Source organism: Dermacentor andersoni, chromosome 4 (assembly GCF_023375885.2).
Source record: "Dermacentor andersoni chromosome 4, qqDerAnde1_hic_scaffold, whole genome shotgun sequence".
Taxonomy (NCBI): Eukaryota; Metazoa; Arthropoda; class Arachnida; order Ixodida; family Ixodidae; genus Dermacentor; species Dermacentor andersoni.
The window spans coordinates 37,450,092-37,470,555 of NC_092817.1; the positions used below are offsets into that span (position 1 = coordinate 37,450,092).

Consider the following 20,464-nt stretch of genomic DNA (forward strand, 5'->3'; position numbering starts at 1 on the left):
GCTGAGAGCATTGTCGAAGCGCAGTATGTTGAAATTAACTGTCGCAAATGCTTGTGCATTCGAATCACTGGGCGTTTTCACCCACTGAAATACACACAACTTTGATGGGACCACGGCATCAGTTTGAATAAACCGAAAGTTTGAATTAAGTGTTTCGAATAAACGAGATTTGACTGTAATAATAATAATTATAATTATTATTATGATTGTTGTTTTGTGGTTGTCATTATTATTATTATTAATGCAGTCCAATTGCCCAAACACCTCACCTTAGAAAAGCGTGCCATGCAGCACACCAATTGGTCCACCTGGTTGGCCAACTCTTGGGCCAGCAGGTCGACAATGTCGAGGACAGGATCGTCCACTCCCACAGTGGCCACAACATCCAAAGGCAGCACCACTGAGCCACTCTGAAACACCCCTGGTAAAGCACATTACAAAGTTCACTGAGAAAGCCATACAGTTAACACCAGTACTAGTAGCTGAAGGGCACCTCATCCGGCCCTGTTGAAAATTTGCTTACACACTAAAATATGTAAAGCACGATCAGCTTACCCCCTGTGAAATGTTATATTGGAGGTATTTTTCAAAACGGTTTCAAAATAGCGGAGATAAAGTAATAAAACATTGTGGTGGTCCAAGCAGGCAAGCTACCCTCCCCTTATAAGAGCTACTCTCCCCTCTAATTGCCTCGACCAGCATCTGCAAATCGCATTTCTCCCCTTTCGTTTCCCATAATGGAGACAAGAGATCATGTCACATTTTTATCAGCAGTCCCACCTCTTTTGTTTTCTGTCTCAATTTCTGCTTTTTTGCTCCTTCAGTCACTGTTTTACATGGCAAGTTTCATGTAAATCTCTGCGTTGCTGCTGGCTGTTTGTGCACTGCAGATGTGAACATTTCAAGACCCCGTGACATCATCTTTTCTGGCGAGGGGCCTGGCTGCTTTGAGCACAAGTCAGCACTGGGCTTTTATTTGAATTTTCAGCTCTTCTCTCAGTGTTTTGCAAACCTGATTGTTGCAGTGCAAACCAGGCACCAGGCTTGGTTGTTGTGTGATGCCCAAACCAGTTGAGACCGTGTAGAGACCATGTGCACATCATCTTGAGCATTTCCACCAACTTCGCTTTATTCTGGCACTTTGCCGGTGCTCTTGTGTCATTTGAAATTTGTGAGGATATTGTCATTTTATAGCAAAACTGCCGAAAATGTGAATTATAAACCTAACTTTTTATTGGACGGACTTGTGCCGAGAAAGACAAGCAACAGCCGAATTACAAAAATAACAGTGAGCACAGCTGTCAGTGGTCGAATCTGACCTGATGGTTCAATTCCATCAGCTATTTACACATGTATCACTGTACATTCTGGAGGAATCACTGGTACTCATTTACATTCTCAAATGTACGCAAGCACGAGCGAGACTTTTCGAGAATGTACAACACTATTCACATTCCGCATGCTATCTTGTTAGACAAGACTTACACTATAGAATTGGTGACAACATTAAAAAAATTTCGTATGCACTAGGCAGGTCTCAGGCCAGCAATAACTTGATAACAATGATAATCAAGTCTAAAATGGTCACCAATAAATATATACTAAATTATGGGGTTTTACATGCCAAACCACAGTCTGATTATAAGGCATGCTGTAGTGGGGGACTCTGGGAATTCGGACCACTTGGGGTTCTTTAATGTGCACCTAAACCTAACCCCCGTATTCAGAAATGAATCTTAACTTGAAGCCCACGCTTGACTTGATTTAAATGACGCCTGTCGTGAACGCACCATGGGAAACGCAATGGCAGTCTTAGGCGCGTTCACATCAGGCTTCATTTATATCAAGTCAAGCACGGGCTTCAAGTTAAAATGCATTTCTGAATACGGGGGTAAGTACACGGGTGCTATCGCATTTAGTCCCCATCGGAATGTGGCGGCCATGGCCGGGATTTGGTCACCAATAAAAAGCAAAACAATGTATGAGTGACGATATAGACAAATATATTTCACAAAATAAAGTCTTCGTAAGTACTGTTGCCAATCTGCATCAAACATTACAACTAATTTTACTATGCAACATCAGTCATTACAATTAGCACCTTGTAATGGTTACCATATATGCCATTTATACACATTATAGACGTTTTCATCTGGGAGAGTTAGAACCTCCTCACAGGACTGTAGCATGGGCGCACACAGGCACTTGCAGAAGCTTCTGCAATGCTTTTAAGCGGGGGTTCATGCACAATTAGCACAGCCCAGAGGGTGTTCTCATTGAAAAGGTCTAGAGGCTGGGCTATAAGCTGCTGCTAATGGGAATGTTCATAGATTACACCAACTACGTAGATCTTAACATTTGAATGACAAACCCAAGACTATAAGTTGACCTACTCTGTTCCAGTAAAACTATGGAAGACATATTACTGATACAAAGTCACTTTCAGCTTACTTCTCTGGTAATGGATGACAGGTGTGCAGGATTTTCCACATGCATCCACTGCAGCTTCTCCTGTGCACTGCACCAGAACGGCAAAGCTAAGGATCCCCTGGAAAAAGAAAAGCAAGCCACACTGTTCACAAACATATATACATCACTCTGAGTCACATGCACTTGCCTCATTTAGTATTCTCTTTGAAGAACGCTTTCAAGTGATACCAATAGCAATATATGGATTCACAGATGAGATGATGTGGAGTAGTTTACATCATTTGTCTCCTTTTCTGTGTTTGTATGTTGAAATCAAACAACAGCTCTAGTAAATTCAGGAAAGCGTGCCAACCTCCCAAATAGCATGTATGGCCAGAGTAGCAAGAACATCGCGGTCAACACAGCGCAGTTCCAGAAACTTATTACACAATTTTTCTTTCTGTGTTTGTGCACTGATTGCTCCGTTAAAATAAAATTCTGTCATTTGTGACTACCTTCAAACTTGTGGTTTGTTAGTACCAGTGCATGTCTTCCACCATATGTTGCCTTTAAGATATTTTGCATTGTTTTTCTAACATTCTTCCCCAAGATGAAGTGGCACACTGCACATTACGACTTTTGCTTCACACATTCTTTTTTTGCAGCTATGTAATTTTGCAGGTAATGCATGTGGTACCTCACACAGGTGGCCCCTCCTTGAGAAGGCTACTCACTTCAAAAAGATTGATGTCCCCTTGGTAACATATATACAGGCCAATATATCCTTCACAGATGTATGCAAATCTGACAACTGATACACCAAAGGCAACGAAGCTGTATGAGCAAGTTCTCAAACTCTTTAGAAGTACTAGGGGTCTGTTTGCTGGCTCAGAGCATTGCTTGAATGCAGAAGAGTCATCACTCAGAACAGCCATCTAGAACTGCGAGAATGCAGTTGTGGCTGGCTGTTCTTAGTGGCGACTCCCAGGCAGGCTGCACTGCAGCACCGCAGCTGCACAAATTCCTAGCTAACCTCCAACAAGGAGACAAAAAAACAGGTTGCCCATTATTGTTATCGTACATTAGAAAGAGGTTCAGTCAAGGTCTGATATTTCGGAAATGCCCGATAATTCGGACGCATTCGCGGCACCACCACGTACCCCATAGAGTCAATAAGAATGTCTGAAATTTTGGTCGCGAAAAGGCTTCGCCGTCTGATCTTCTGGACGTCTTGCCACGACCGAAGGTCCGAAACGGCATAAATCTAAGTAACAACCGCCGCCATTTAGTTTATATCGCCGCCTCGAAGCGGCGCCTCGCAGGCAGATCCGCTGGCAGCCGTAGCCATCACCGCGGCAATGTTAAGTATAGCTCCTTCAACGTTCGCTACCAAGCTTCTTGCTGTTCAATGCCTCGTTTTTCATTGAAACAATTCGCCGCTGTTAGCTATAGCGCCGACTCCGCCTTTTTAATCCTCGCCAATGGATTCGAAGCTCGGAAAGCACGAACCGTTGCGTAACGCCGGTTCCCCAAAGTCAGCTTCGCCTCAATACAAGAATGTTACGCGGTGAAGCATAAAAAAAAAGTATTGCGGTGAAGCATATCAAGAGTGAAAAGGGGCAATTGCCACGAGACAAGGTATGTATTCCTTAAGTATACACGCGTGCACCCATCGCCTCCTATCACAGTACGAGCACCGATATGCCTATGTGTTTTGGCAGGCCTTCAGAGCTATATCAGAGTTGCCTGTGGCTATTTGAGTCCTTTGGGCAGTAAAAGGCATGCATTCATTTTCTCAGAGTGCCCGATATCTCGGACGTTTTCGCGGCCCCTAGGCAGTCCCAAAAATCAGACGTTGACTGTATACTCAAGGCAACTTTTACTTTATAATTATTGATCATTATGCTTCAAAGCAAATTCTGTGCTCTGACACACGTAGCGCTGCATTTACATTTGATATCGACCACGCCTTTACACAAAAGCTGTTGGAGAACTAACCTTAAAAGCTGCGCTGTAAAAGCACTTACATATAGTATGTTTGAACATAATCTAGGAGTACACTGTTGGATGAAAAATGTACGAGGGTTGATCCAGAAATAAGGTTCCCATCAATTTTAGAAATAGACAACATTGTTTATTTTCATAGAAATTTACATCATTGAAAAGATGAAACTGCTATATTTTGCCAAGTAATCACAATCTTTTTAATCACCATCTTTTTCTATGCATTTTTGTAGATGGTACTCCAATTTCAGTATCCCAAAGTCGTAGAACTCTGCCACTAACCGTTGAGGAAGCATTTCAGCTCTTCTTTGACTTCATCGTTGCTCCAGAAGCGTTGGCCACTCAAATGTTCCTTTAACTTGGAGAACAAGTGATAATCACTAGGTGCAAGGTCTGGACTGTACGGTGGGTGGGGCATGACAGTCCACCCAAAGTTTGTCAAAAGTTCCTGGGTTTGACGGGAGACGTGAGGTATACGGGAGACGTGAGGTAGGGCATTGTCATGAAGCAGCGTTACACCGGCTGCCAGTCGTCCTCGCCGGCAGTTCTGGATAGCTCACCCGAGTTTTCTTAGTGTTGCACAATAACTGTCTCAGTTGATTGTTGTCCCAAGTTCCATGAAATCGATCAGCAGTATCCCCTCACGATCCCAAAAAACACTGGCCATGACTTTGCCAGCAGAAGGAGTTTGAATTTCTTTGTGAGTGGTGACTCTGGGTGACGCCACTGTTTGGATTTTTGTTTCGTTTCGGGAGTGAAATGAAACACACACGTTTTGTCTCCCATAACAATGGAGTCCAACAATCCTTCCTTATCTTCTTGACACTTTTGAAGAAACTGCCGAGCACAGTCAAGGCGTTTCTCCCTTGTGGTTGGATGCCAATAGCTGCGATACCCATCGAGCACAACACTTGTGACACCCCAATGTTTCAGTCAAAGCTCTTTCCACTGTACCTTAAGAACTCCCAGGAATCTGAACAAGTTCACGACCGGTGATCCTACTGTTTTGAAGCACTTCGCATTGGACCATCTCGATAACCTCCTCTGAAACCGACAGTCTTCCACTCCGTTCTTCATTGTGGACTTCCTTCCAACTGGCATTAAACTCCCTGCACCACTTTCGGACGTGTTGAACGGACATACACTTGTTGCCATACACCTCTGTCAACTGATGATAAATATCCATATGTGGAGTCCCTTTGGAGTGCAAAAAGCGAATTACAGAACGAATCTCGCACTAGGAAGGATCAACAATGGGAACCTCCACATATCGGATGGCTGCTGGGCCAAGAATGAGCGGCGCAGCGAAGCACAGCTGGGGGAAATCGTGAGTGGGAGAACAGCCGCGTGCAACAGTGTTGCTGGATTCCGCCTCACACTTTCCCATGTGGCTGGAACTCTTTGGGAACCTTATTTCTGGATCAATCCTCATATTTCGCTACAAACAGTCACAAATGTACTCGATGAGAATCTTTGTTTGAGCTAGCTGGCTCATATTTGACACAATTCTCAAAAATGGTGCAACTGACAGATCGGCAGGTATATTTAATAGACAAGCACCTAATCCCAACTGCAAATGAAAAGAGTCAGAGTTTAGTGCATGTATGTGTCAAATGCATATGTCTGTAAGTCACTCATTCTGTCCACACCATGGTAAAATTAGAACCATGAATGCTTCCCTTTCTACTACTTTGATGAGGCCAATCAATCACACTCAATCGGAGTCAAATTCTTGCAGTATATTTTATGGCATGCATATGCTATCACCTGACTGTTCTTCAGGCGCCGCTGTTTACTTCCATCACCCGATTGGTCGACCAAATCAGACAGCGCTTTTTCAGGAGAGCTGCGTCGCATGAGCACGCCATTGCCGTCCAATTGGAATGCGAGCACATCAGCCGCTAGACAGCGTTTGATCCGTGATGCAGCCACTTCCAAATTTTTTAGCAGGAACTCTAACCAAAGGAAAAGAAAGAGGACTTCACATTACCAGTAAACGTAGGACAACGGCTCAACAGCTTTTCAAAGCAAGGTGCTAACACCAAGAATGCAGACAGAAAACAACATTTAATAGGTAGGAAAAGTACCTGTCCTGTCTATCTTATGTTGTGTACTATGTTTAGCTTAGCCCGGCAAATATGCGTCATAATTCAAGCAACTTACACTCCCAGCTTCCTGCCTTAACCACTTAAACAACAACATTTCTGACCAAAAGCAGTCCCAAAATAGTCCCTGGGTGTTCATAAAATGTGCTAAAGATGAAGACAAAAGGAACACATACGACAAGACAGGCACTGATATTTTCCGTGCCCATCCTGTCTTACGTGTTCGTTTCATCTTTATTTTTAGCACGTTTCATGAATACTGTTAAGATGAACCAACTTGCCCAAATCAAAGAATTGTTGCTACAAAAGCCCTTGGGTCTTAAGGATGGAAGCAACATACAACGCCTCTTGAAGCTTCAAATAAAATTATGGGGTTTAATGCCCCAAGGCTACTCATAAGCTGAGAGACGTTGTAGTGGTGGGCTACAGATTAAATTCAACCACCTCAGATTCTTAAAGTGCACTAAGTTTAAGTACAGCAGCATTTTTTGGATTCCATCTTGTGGGGATGCTCGACTCTCTTGCACCCCCTCATGTTTCACCCACATGGCTTGCATCTCCTGTAACCCAGCTTTCCTGCATGGCTGTGCGCTGCTGGCAGTTGGTGTAGTTGCAGAATAGCACGAGAGATGGCGCGAGTGTTGCACTGCTAATTCCACCTAAAGGCGGGGTTATTCGGGCACAAAGGTTACTCGAATGCAGAAGCCTCTTCCTCTTTGGCTTGGGGTCGGTTGGGCACAGGGATGTCATGCGCGCATCAGCCCGCTTTATGGGTCCGTCTAGAGAAAGGCTTCGGAGAGGGGCACCGGGATGGATAAATATGATCGTTCAAACACGCCACCATTCGCATGACAGTACACACGAATGATTAGGCATTGGTGTTCGGCATGGGGCAAACAAATTCACTCAATATCCTGTCACGGTGAATCGGACTTCCTCGATTCGTCAGCACCCAGTGGCATGTTCTGTTGGTAATAATTCAGCTAGCTGTTATTGGTGAATGAAAGTTGCAATAAATTCCCTTGTGACTGTTTGCGCTATGGCACTGTCATTCCTTTGTCCCAAGAGCATGTTTGATGCCCCACAATCCCCATCAGAATGCAGCTACTGCAGCAAGGATTTGAACCAGTGACCTCATGCTCAGCAGCAGAACAGCAAAGCCACCGAGTTGTGTTACCACTTTGCCTTCTCGATGTAAACTAACTACAGAAGGTTGGTTAACAAAAGCGGGGCCAAGGGCTTTCAAAGCAGATCCTGTCTCGCCTAAACTAAAACATCCACTCCCTTTAGTTCGAAAGTGACACTGTTGTGCACCCAGCTAACACCCTGCATTCTAACTTTAGTATTTCCTGCGGTTCATTAGAAACCATGGAGCACATTTTTTTTAGAATGTCCAGGTTACAAAGACGAAAAGACTGATTATTTCAGTAGACTGAGCTCTGCTTCCGAAAAGCCACTACATCTAGGAAGAATTCTAGGTCCTATGCCTTCTCCTTCTATGCAATGCCAAGCTTTAAGATTTATTTTCAGATTCCTTCAAGACATTGACTTAATAGACAAGTTCTAGCCTGTTTAAATCCCCACCATTATCTTTGTCTCACCTGTACACAATATATTTTCTTGCTTTTTTTCCCCTTTCCTGCCCTCCTTCTCCTTCCTTTCCCTGGTCCCCTTCCCTATGTCAGAGTAGCATGCAGGTGCCTACATATACTCCAGCAGAATTCTCTGCATTTTAATAAAGAGTTTTCTCTCTTGATGTCTACAATGCTGGCTTTGTCAGGTGCAACAGTGAGTTGTTAACCACTTACTGGGGTCAGGGTCCATCTCAAAAGACATCACCAGAGAAGCACGAGCTCGAAGTGTGCATGTGCCAACATGCACATCTGGCACTACAGAGACTGATTTGGGTTCCAGAGGACAGTCTGCTTCGAGAGAGACAAGCTGGGTTGAAACAGCTGTCTTGCTCTTATCTGTATGAAGAACAACAGCCACTTCAAGGTTGCTCCCCATGGTACCTTCCTGCAACGAGAAAAATGTTTCAGTGGTTCCTATAAACTAATACGTTGCAGGCTTTGCAAACTTCAACAAATGTTTCAAGAAGTGCAATATCACAACTCCAAATGCCTCACTGCTTGTGAATGTCAACATCAAACTGTATTTTGACATAAATTGAATGCACAACACATAACTCACAATTCTATTTTGGATTGCATATTATACGAGCTCAGACACTTCAAAGGTTTCATAACCTAAACAAAAAATCTGCTGTCAGATTTAGAGGCACCTGATTGTTGTACAGGGCAGACTAACTCAGTTAATCAGCGTGATGCAGCAATTTCTGCTCAAATTCACATTTCTAAAACTTTGTAAACATAATAAGGAATCTAGCAGGGGCTGTTTTACGTTAGGATTCCTTGCCTTCGATTATACTTCTATATTATCACCTGTTGCAGCAAGTGGCTGATAATGGCGAGAGCTGATACCTATTGTCATTCCCGCCAATGATGACATGCAAGAATGGAAAATCAAGAGAATCCTTACATAATACAATACAGATGGCCACAATTTGCATTAACTTTGCAGCGGTACAATTGATTAGCAAATGACACTGTTTGTCTATGAATTCTTCTATTTATATTTACATAACAAAGTTGCAACGTAATCATTATTCAAGGTTCACTTCATAGAATTCTCATAACTAGTACAGGGCTTAAAAACATCGTGTGTCAAAATAAAATTTCACACAGACGCTTTGCCTGCTATGGCAGAGGCCTGCCTGCATCGTGCCACTCCTACTGTAGGAGTGACTAATGACTGAATAATGACTCTGGCCCTGCACTGTCTTTTGACATTGAACAAGAAATTGAGGAAGTCATCATTTCGGAGTATTTGAGCAGAACTCCAGGGGTCGTATAAAACAGCAATGAAACTCTACTACTAGCATAAAAGGGTACCAGTGGCAACAATGAAGCCTGATTATTTCTGATAGATTGGTTCATTCCTGCAATACAGCTTCAAAACCATCCCAGAACCTTGATAATGCTTCCAGAGTGCTCTAAGAAAAGCAGTCAATAATGCCATTGAAACACACATGCATGCGCACACATACATTCATGAAAACAGGGTGCAATGCTTTGTAGCACACATTTCCCCACTGCATAATGAAGCAAACACTTTCGAAACGAATTGAATTCTATGTGTTTGATTTACAAAATGATTCACTACCAAGGGTAGAACAATAAAGGCCAGGGTTAAAAGTTAATGAACAAATTCCGCTGATTATGTTGCTGTGAAGTTGACTGCCGCTAATTGTGTCCATGTGGCCAAATAAAAATGGTGCACTAAAGAACATTTATGTGCCTGCTAACACACAGTGCAACAAACACAAGACAATGTTGACACTGCCTCTTTTCAGTCAATGGAGGGATAACAATAGGTTTGCAGAAAATAAAAATTATTTCCTGCTAGCATTCATTAAAATTTGCACTCTAACTTTATAGTTTGCAATAAAGTAAAACTAAAAAGCTGTTTCTATGTTAATATGTTTTCTTATAGGTCTATTGGCAATCTGTCATCCAACCTTGTATAAGCTGTTGCTTTGTTTTGATGCTTTAGCATTCTTTAGGTGCTTAACATTTTCCCGCCTACCTGAGTCACTGGGTAGTCAGTGATCGAATGGGTGGTGCATCAGCTGCTGTGCTGAGATAACAGAGTTCGAAACCAACCATCAGACCGACTTGGGTCACTATGTGGCAATGTGAACTGTAGGAGGCAGTGCAAAGAGGTGGCTGCTATAGGTAGCTGCCTATGGCAGCAGGTAGCTGCCATAGCCAACCAAAGCATGGAACCTTGTTGGTTCCATGCATGGTTGGAAGTGGCTGCCCAGCTGGATGAACCAGATGTCTGGCATATCAATTTCCGGACACCCTACAACTGCAGGACATCTGCTGGACCGCGAAAGGCCACGTTACTCATGCCTTGATAGAGTCGGTGCACTGATGTTGGCATGGCTGGGCTCGATTGTCCGGGTCACCAATCTGTGGGAGATGCCATGATGGGGCAGCTGCCGTGGCCATGGTTTATTTAGGCCGGCCAGCCATGGTGCTGTGGGATCTTGGGAGCCGCAGCTACCGCAGCTGTTCAGGTTGAGCACCTAGCTTGTTCTCTTCTTGCGCTACCTGCACGTGAGCCATCATCTTCTTTGCCAGCTCTGGAGGCGATAGTTGTGCCGCTACATGAACATACGTGACTCTCTTCAACGAACCTCTTTCACACCGACATGGGTCCCTGTAGACACGGGACTGGTTAAATACTGGTTAAAAGTCAGCCTCTAGAGTCTGTGAAGGAGTACATTTACCTAGGTTTACTAATCACAGGGAACCCTGACCATAAGAAGGAAATTCACAGAAGAATAAAAACGGGTTGGATCGCATACGGCAGACATTGCGAGCTCCTGATCGGAAGCTTACCATTATTATTGAAAAGGAAAGTATACAATCAGTGAATTTTACCGGTGCTGACATATGAGGCAGAGACTTGGAGACTGACAAAGAAGCTTGAGAACAAATGAAGGACCGTGCAAAGAGCTATGGAACGAAGAATGCTAGGCATAACTTTAAGAGACATAAAAAGAGTGTTTTAGATCAGAGAGCAAACAAGTACAGACAATATTCTAATTGACATTAAGAGAAAAAAATGGCGCTGGGCAGGTCATGTAATGCACAGATTAGATAACCGTTGGACCATTAGAGTGACAGAATGGGTACCAAGAGAAGGGAAGCGCAGTTGAGGACGGCAGAAGACTAGGTGGTGCAACGAAATTAGGAAATTTGTGGGTGCTAGTTGGAATCAGTTGGCGCAAGACAGGGGTAATTGGAGATCGCAGGAAGAGGCCTTCACCCTGCAGTGGACATAAAGTAGGCTGCTGCTAATGGTGATGTATGTGCCATTAGGTCTGTGCTAGTCTCCAATGAGCCTCTTTGATGCCAACTTAGGTCAGTGGGTATGTGCCAGTATGTGTGTGGCGTTCTTCAATGAATGTCTTTGATGCCAACTTGGGTAACTTGGTATGTGCCAGTGGGAGTGTGCCACTCTACAATGAAGAAAAATATTCCTTAAATTTCTCCGATGCTGAATGAAAACAAGCCCACGTTACAAGGGTTCCTCAAGGACAGTAACCCGATGCATTAGCAGGCTGCGCTACAAATGCACTGGGCCTGTGCCGCTTTTCAACGAACGCCTTTCACACCAATGCTTTAGCAAGCTGCACAATGCAGAGGGTATGGGCCACTTTTCAATGAACCACTTGCCAACTTTGGTCACTGGGAATTTGCCACTGAGTGTGCAGTCAAGTGAGGGAACAATTCTCAGCACTCGCAGGCATTAGCGCACCATGCTTCTCGTCTCGGAGGCCATGTGCGGACTTCTCGGCAGTGCCACTAGATGGCGCAGCGTGTCCAGAAAGAAGCGCAAGAGAGGAGCACGGTTGCTGTATGACACGCTTCTCAGTGCTCGGTTGCACCAGTGTGCTATGCATTTGGAAACCATGGGCAGGCTTTGCGATGGCAGCTCTAGATGACAGTGAGTGTTCTTAGGGAAGCATAAAAGAGGAGTTTCGCTGCAGTACACACCTGATACATAACTTGTTTCAATGATAGCAATATGTTGCGTCACTATACCGATTCAATGCTAAGACATTACCGTTGACAGTTATCATGAGATAGGTTCTGCCGCAATTTCTTTGTTGCAATAGCAATTATATGGACACTCCAAGCGAATTTTTACTCCGTCACCGTGAGATTCCATATATACTTAGATATATGTATGCTATATGCCACGCCATGCTATATCACATGCAGTGTATGCAGGTTATATTGCCACAACATTCTATCACTAAAGTTGCTCACACCAGTCTTAAAGTCCTGACAAAATTATTCCTCAGATTTTGAGAATGGCAGCCCACAAACAAATGTCATGAAACAAAACACAGGCAGCGCATGGCTTTCATCTTAAGAGGAAGCTTTAGCTCGGGCCCAACTCTGACGCGGCCTATTCAAATACATGTAAAACGCAAAAACGTTTTTCTGAGATAACCCCTGGACCGATTTTAATGAAAATTGTTGCATTTGAGAGAGAAAGTGAAATGCTAGTGACTGTTGGAAGCGGAATTTCGATTTAGGGCTTGAGTTTTGTTAAAAAGATTTTTAAATATTCGACAGTTAGAAAAAATAAAAAGCACGAAGTTTACAAATTCATAGCTCTGCATCAAGAACAGATATCGCAGTTTTGTAAACGGCATCCGTTAGATCATTTAAGGCAGACAAATTTGGTATGTCATTTTGCATCTTAAGTGAACTTCTTATGTTGGTTACAACGGTTCTGCAAAAGCTGTATTTCCATATTAGTAAATTTTTTGATATTCACGTGTGACATATCAATTTTGTCCGCTTTAGATGTACTATTAGATGCAATTCACGGAATTGTATTATCATTTTTCATTGCTGAGTTACAGAGTTGTAAACATGATAGTTTCTTTTCTTGAAAATTTTTGATTTTTGCCAATTTTTAATAAAAAGTGACAACCTAACTCAAAAATTCGAAAGCAACAGTCTCTAGATTTTAAGTTTTTCTTTTAAATGCAAGAAACCTCGTCAAATTTGGTGCAGTCGTTGCTGAGAAAAACGAATTGTCCTTTTACATGTATTTAGATAGGAGCACCCGAGCTAAAGCTTCCTCTTAAGTCTTCTCAGACTTGAATATTAAATATGCCAAACAATACCAGAGCTCAAACTTTAACATGATGCAATTTTATTGGCACAGTTGTGCACTACCACTGGGATTGTCCCAGGAAAGAGGTTTGAAACATACTCGATATGGCAAAGTAGTGGTAAAGTCCCGAAGAAAGACGACGGCTTTAATTAATAAACCTAAATGAAATTGTCCGATGGCAGGATTCAAACAGAGGACCCCAGCACAACAGCTCGTTTTTACTTAGCTTATGTTCAATTCATACTGCCTAGCTCTACACCTACGAGTCTTGCTATTCGTGTAATATTCTAACATGTTGCTATCACATTCATTGCTTTGCCCTTAAGGTTAAACTGTGATATTTTTATAACCACACTTTAGTAGCAGCATGTGCCATACATGAGTATAGCCAAACTACTGATTATTGGAACACACCTGCTTAATGTACACAGGATGATACTGGCACCATTAGACGCGGTGATCACAAAAAGAAACCAAAATCGAATACACAACACATATTTTGCAATGTATACTCTGTTAATTACATTGCTTATTTCTTTGCGTGCTTCTGCATGTTATTATTGAAAGTACCTGTGCATTTCCACTGCTTTTATCAGTGCCTCAGACATCCTCACACTACCTTATTGGAGCCTTTTGTTCAGGGTCTGTCCTTTGGCAATGATTGCAGTGAACAAAGAAATTAATTTACTCAATCTAATTTTCATCAACATGTGTGTGCCAATATGCATTGCAAAGGCTAACAGCACTTATAAACAAATGGAAAACACAACCTCTCCTGAACTGCACAGCAAATGCTGTTGCTTCTGTGAACGTCAGTGACCTGTGTCATTAGCTGTCACAAACACTATGGTATTCTGCTAGTGAGCGCAAGGTCATCACTGCAACTCCCAGCCATGAAGGCCGCATTCCGATGGAGGAATATTGTAAAAATCCTCATGTACAGAGACATAGGTGTAGGTTAAAGAACCCCAGATGATAAAAATGCAAGTGCCTCCTCTACAGAATTTCTCTTAGCCCTCTGTGGTGCCTAGGCTTCTTATGAAGCAATGTGTTATTAAAAGGTATTTTGTTACAACGCAATTTAAGCAGACTAAGTAACAGCAAGACAAATGCTTAAAGCGGCACCTGCTGGTACTTGAGCACAAGTGGGTGGCAGAGTTCGTAAACCTCGTTGTCCGAGAGACTGCTTGAGAGACAGAACACTCCAACCACGGAGTACCCGAATGACCGCACGACTCCATCATTCTGCACAGCACATCCTATGCACCGGATGCCTTTCTTGGAGATGTGGCCAAACACATAGCCGAGCGTTGGACTTGAGCTATGTGGGTGCTTTAGGAGTCTCTGCATGAGAGAAACGGTATTCTTGTCATATCTGTGCAGATAAAAAAAAAAATTACTCTGCTCAACAATCCGAACAAGTGAAAATTTTCGTAGCACATGTCATATTTCAAGCATATTAGCCCAAGAGCACAGATACAGTTCAAGCACATAAGGTGAAGCAGCGCCTCCTCTATTGGTGAATATATAAGTCTTGATAACGCTTTCACAACGCTGTTGTCGGCTTCCTTCCCGCTGTTGTCGGCTTCCTTCCTTGAAAGTGGAAGAAATTAAGTTTAGCTCTGGCATACTGAGGGATTTGCAAAGGTTAAAGTCAGGATTACGCCGATAAAGAATTACTTGGTAAAGCCACGTAACTAAATTACAAAATTTACGCCCTCCAAAAACACGGATGTTCTGGCGTTCACATTAGTTTTGTATTCAATGACAGCGAAATCGGCGCGCTTGGTTTCGCACCGACTACTGACGTGCCAAGAAAATTGGCACGAGTGCACGCCACTTGGCTCGCATACTTTGACAACGTGTCCTATGTCACATAACAGTGGCGTGAAGGTAGCACAACTTGTAGCAAAAAGGTGCATTTACTTGACAAAGCAGCTCTGAAAGCACCACGTCGCAAGCGGCAGGCATGATCGCTGTCCTCAAGGCGGAAGTCGGGTCAGTCGTTCTTTTGAGTTTGAGGTTCGTTTTTCCTTGCCACAAGTCACGATCAGAGCACTACCGACAACCAGCCTTTGAAGATCAGTTTGCTGTCCATGAAGATGACAGCATGACAGCAACGAATTCACGCAGTTCACAGCTGGACAACTTCAGTCTGCACGACGGTCAAAGCCTTCAAAGTTCAAAGCCAGTTCAAGGTCGACTACAATCGGCCTGCGTTGGCTAGCCTGCTGAGACCAGCCGGGAACACATGTTTAAACTTTAAATATCAAATTTCTGTTAACTTCAACTGCCTAAACGTTCACTAAGAGATATAAATAAATTAAATTTATTTAATTACAAACTAGCGCTGGCCAAACGTGAACTAGCCAGAACCATCATCATCAACATAGTTTGTGATCGTTCGTAGCGGCTTATCACGGCGTTTTCTGAAACTTTTAACGCGTCTCCGTCTCCATCACCACGACCTCCTTGCTTCTGTTTGCCCGTACGATTTGAGGCGAGGTATATTCCTTTGATATTCAGCATTGCGTGGCGGTGACGAAGCGTTGAGGAATGCCGTGGTTCCAGAGCTAAAATGCAGCCAACCGGCAAGAACGGGTGAGTGTCCTGCTCTTCACGGCAACGTCTTACGCCCCGATCTGCTCGTGACGGGACGCACAAGTTGGCGACTGCTTGGGTTTGCATCGGCGGCTTCGGCATGCAAACAACTTTATTTTCTTTGATGTGCGTAAGTTGACGTAAAACTCTTTTGGTGACATTGCAGCTCGTAGGTGCGCGCGCGCACGCGATTACTTTCCCATTCGCGTTGAAGTGATGAACTAGTGATCGGACAATAATCATGTGAGGTTATGAAATCGCCAGTGATCAGTGAGCACATGCGTTTATGACGCCCGTGCATTAAGACGCAATCTGGTAAAGCATATTGTGCATGCTTTCTTAGTACCCCCATAAGAATTTCAAGGTGTGTCAGTGCGATTATGTCACTCGCTCTCGGCAAAGATCAAACAAAAATATCATACGCGGTGTTTGTGATGACCTTCAACAGCTGTGCCGTCGGTGAGCCGTTCAGAGAGCTCACGAGCGTACTACGCGGGCGTTTTGAGCAAAGATGCCGACTTCCTTTTTAAGCGCCGCTCCACCCACCGCTGCTCGGCAGGGCGTGCGTTGCAGTTCTTGGCGCGTAGAAAAGAACTGACAAAACCACCGCCGGCGGTCTTTGGCCGCTTCGAAGAAACCACGCAGGCGCTCTCGCTGCGAAATTCTCCGAGCTCGGGCACTGCAGCGCGCTGTCTGGCGAGAGTCCAACTCTCCTGTTACCGGCCGTCTTAGCGATTGTTGTCCGGCGCGCTCGAAGTTTCTCTCTTGGCAACGTATGGACTGTCAGTGTCCCTAATGCAAGCGCATCTGACCCACTTTGTGAATCTGGCCGTCCCGAGTGCTGTCTTTCCGTATTTGCGCCATTGAGGATACTCCGTACAAACTAAAAAGACAGAATAGATGAAAGCATTCCGTAGACTTGCGACTGACATCGCTTCTACTGCGGGAAAACCTTTTTAAACTTCGCCAGTTACTTCAAGTTTAATGACAGCTCCGAGCATATGTAGTAGGTTTTACGCGGGCCGGACGGAAGTTCGGTGTATATATTTCGCGTTTCCCTCTTTTGCGCTCGTTGGCTGCGCGCGCATCGTTTACTTTGGCAGTACAGCGGTTCGTTATCGTTCAGCGGTGCGTAAGCTATCATCGATGAGGCAGCGGCGTCCTTGCCGGCCAAGCGGCGTAGCGTCTGCTGGAGAAAGCGTTCGGTCGCGCCTCTCACACAAGAAGAGTCGGCGCGGCAGCCTTGTTTCGCTGTGGGAGCGGCGTGACCCAAACGCAGCCACCGATTGCGACCTTGCCCACCCAACGAGCCCGCGTGCCTGCGTCTGACTCACTCGTCGCCCCCCCCCCCCCTTCCACGCACGCACCGATGGCTCCCTCGTGAGCGCCCTCGCCGCACGTCCTCGCATCCTCCTCCGGCCGCTGATGCGCGGGTGTGTACGAAATGCGTGTACGCGATCCCACCAAGAAAGCTTGCGTAAGGAGGTCCCGAGACCTCAAATCATTTGCGCAGGCCGTGGTCGTACTCGTTTTCTTACTTTGCTTGTGGCGCACCCAAAGTGAGGAGAAGTTAGGAAGTATGCAGACACGTTATGAAGCCAACATTATCATTGCATTCACTCCGGTCAGTGACCCATGTTCCGTCGTGCAACTTTCAGTGAAAGCGAAATTACTCTGCTTCTTTTAGCCATTCACTAGTGTATCGATTTATTGTTTTCTTCTGTTCTTTTTTTCTCCCAGGACTATGTTTGGTTAGACGTTGAATTGAAGGGCCATGTGTTAATTTTCACCAATAGGAGTTTATTTACATGTGCCAAAGCATTGACTTACAATTTTGTGAGTCTTCTTTCCTTATCTAAATGCAGCTGCCATGGCTGGAAACCAACCCAACTTGTCCAGCTATTGGCAGATACACATCGCGTGCAGCTGTGCATATACATGAATGACATGCATACATGAGCTGTGTGTATACATGACAGGTACTCAAACTTTTAAACCACAATCTGCCCTCAGTGTATAGATTAGACCTATTGCAGTGGCTCCCTGGCTGAGCAAGAGTTCATAGGTTTGATCCCGGCCACCCCAGCCACATTCTGATGGGAGCGGTATGCAAAATTGCTTGTGTGCCATGCTTTGGGTGCACATCAACGGGTAGACGTCATTCAGTCTGCTAAGGGCACTCACTCTTTGGCACAGGTCCTTAGAGAAATGAATGGCAACCAGACTTGGAAGCATGCAGCTTTATTTATTTCGCTATGTTTTCTCCATGTGACAAAGTGAAGTCCTGTGGCAAAAATGGAGAAGGTAGAAAGATTGTATTGTAAGTGCAGGGCTGACATTCACCTGCACCAAAATGAAAAAGAATTGTGAAGATCAAACTAAAGCAGAGTTTTAGTGAAGCAGGTAATTCAACGGCCAAATAGTTCAAGGTACTGGACCAGCAAATATGTTCAACGAGTACCTTGCAAACCTGTCTTTTTCTGTGACTCCGGAAAACACTTTAGGGTATTTGAAAGGTGACTATGCTGATACAGTGTGCTTGAATCCTGTTTCAAAGGCTATTTCCTTACTAATTATGCAGTTCAAATATAGTAGTTGTTACGATGTCTTTGGAATTCAGGTGTGCCCTGTTAAATTTGCCGCAGATGTAATTGCTAAGCCACTAGCTCATGTAATCAACCTTTGCATTTCCGATGGCATATTCCCTGTTAAATTTCAGAACGCAAAAGTTTGTGCCTTGTTTAAAAAGGGGAATGAAATGAGTTAGCAAATTATAGAGCAATTTCCATTCTGCCTATATTTTCCAAAATTTTTTAGAAAACTCTTTCTTCTCGATTGGTCTCTTTTACCAATAAGCACAACATAATCACAGAATCTCAATTTGGCTTTCGTAAGAACTGTTCCATGCAACTGGCGCTCCTTAATCAAAAATAATTTGTACTTCAGAACATTGAAGTTGGAAAGTGTATATTAGGTATCTTTATAGACTTCATGAAGGCATTTGATTCTCGTGATATAAATCTGCTCATTCAGAAATTAGAATTCTATGGTATTCGTAGCACATCTTGTCAAACTCCCATACCTTAGCCATAGCCAGCAATATGTTAATCATACCTTAGCCACCACCAGCAATACGTTTCTATTGATAACACCACATCTTCACTTAAATGCACTTCGTCTGGAGTGCTGTAAGGTAGTATCTGAAGGCCACACCTTTTCAATATATACATAAATGATGTACTTCTGACAACACAAGCCTGTTTATAGCAGACGATGAGTGTGACAGGTTATTCCAGCGCGGAAACCAGGTTCTGCTTAAGCTGACCAAAGGGGCATCGTATAATGGGTTAGTAATTAATGTTTCCAAAAGTCATGCGGCTGTATTTCGGGCAAAAGGCAAGCACTTTGTACAACGTAGTCCACTCCTACTAAACGGAAGCCCTATTGAAGTTATTAACTTTAAAAATCTTGATGTATTTACTGACCATATGTCCTGGGACTCGCGTACTGGTTATGTAGCTAACAAGGCAGCTCGTGCATTAGGACTTGCTTACTGTCACTGCGTCTTATTACCAACAAAGACTAGGCTTTTAATTTATCACTTTTTATTTATGTTTCACATTGACTACTGTTTTCTCCTGTGGGGAACCACCACTTCTACAAACATTTTGAATCTCAAAAGACTTCAAAACAAAATAATAAGGGTAGTTGCTAATACTGCTCTCAATCATCCGGCTCTGTCATTACTTGAGAAATATGGCCTAATTAGTTTGGACCATCTCTATAATTATAAGCTGAGTTGTGCGCTATAGAATTAAATGATGAAAAATATTCATTATTTGTGTACTCTGGGTGATTTAAACGTAAACACACATATATATAACACTAAAAATTTCGAATATTGGGAAGTGTGTCCCAGCAGAACTAATTATAATGAAGACAGGTTATGTTCCATCATTCCTAAAACATTAAATTATATTTATGAGCAAAATTTAAATGTAGAGCATTTCACACGTGACCAGCCTAGTCAGTGTTATATGTAGCACTGATTTTATACTGTATTCTATTTTCTTTTTATGCTCTTTGTGTGTGCATAGTTTCTTATGCTGAGATAAACCAAACATTTTTAGTTGTGTACCATGAAATGAATCATGGTATACCTGATATTTATAGTAACTCTTTTTGTACTTCTCCTCAATGTGAGTATTGTTTGTGCATTTGTCCATTTCAATTAATTGTATGTAGTTCACAACGTGATGCATCATTCAGTAGATCTGTGACCTAATGCTGAACCACGTCCAAGATACAGGGAGTGAGTGCTTCGTCAGGCTGCCTAAAACAGCTTTTTCTCTCACTCCTCATGTTCTGTATTGCACGTGAAATAAACTTGTACTTCTGAATTCTATAAAACTAATGATGATTCATACATTTGTGTTTTTCTTTATCCTATGTAACGTTTAGTCTCATATAATGTTTGTTTATGCACCACAAAGGTCAGAACTTTAATCCTGTGCAATATTTATATTCATGCCCTACACAAACCATGCCGAAATGGAAACACCAAACCAGGCGAGTGT

The 20,464-nt window shown here is 43.4% G+C and overlaps 2 protein-coding genes across 3 annotated transcripts in view; one reads left to right on the plus strand and one right to left on the minus strand.

The window, feature by feature from the left end:
* The window catches only part of Ufsp2 (UFM1 specific peptidase 2), a 41,538-nt gene extending 26,066 nt beyond the window's left edge, over positions 1-15,472 (minus strand). The window contains exons 1-6 of the mRNA XM_050184007.3: positions 15,213-15,472; positions 14,412-14,630; positions 8,327-8,537; positions 6,181-6,368; positions 2,452-2,548; positions 270-421 (exon numbers count right to left, since the gene is read on the minus strand). Coding sequence (XP_050039964.1) covers positions 270-421; positions 2,452-2,548; positions 6,181-6,368; positions 8,327-8,537; positions 14,412-14,630; positions 15,213-15,257 — 912 coding nt within the window. The 5' untranslated portion in view covers positions 15,258-15,472. The remainder of the gene's footprint in view (positions 1-269; positions 422-2,451; positions 2,549-6,180; positions 6,369-8,326; positions 8,538-14,411; positions 14,631-15,212) is intronic.
* A 262-nt stretch (positions 15,473-15,734) lies between these two features.
* The window catches only part of LOC126536934 (serine/threonine-protein kinase DCLK1), a 46,017-nt gene continuing 41,287 nt past the window's right edge, over positions 15,735-20,464 (plus strand). The window contains exon 1 of one of the 2 annotated variants that reach the window (XM_050184003.3): positions 15,735-15,887. The gene's annotated coding sequence lies outside the window, so the exon portion shown is untranslated. Of the gene's footprint in view, positions 15,888-15,911; positions 16,018-20,464 lie in introns of those variants that run through there. The other variant, XM_055073618.2, reaches the window with a different exon arrangement.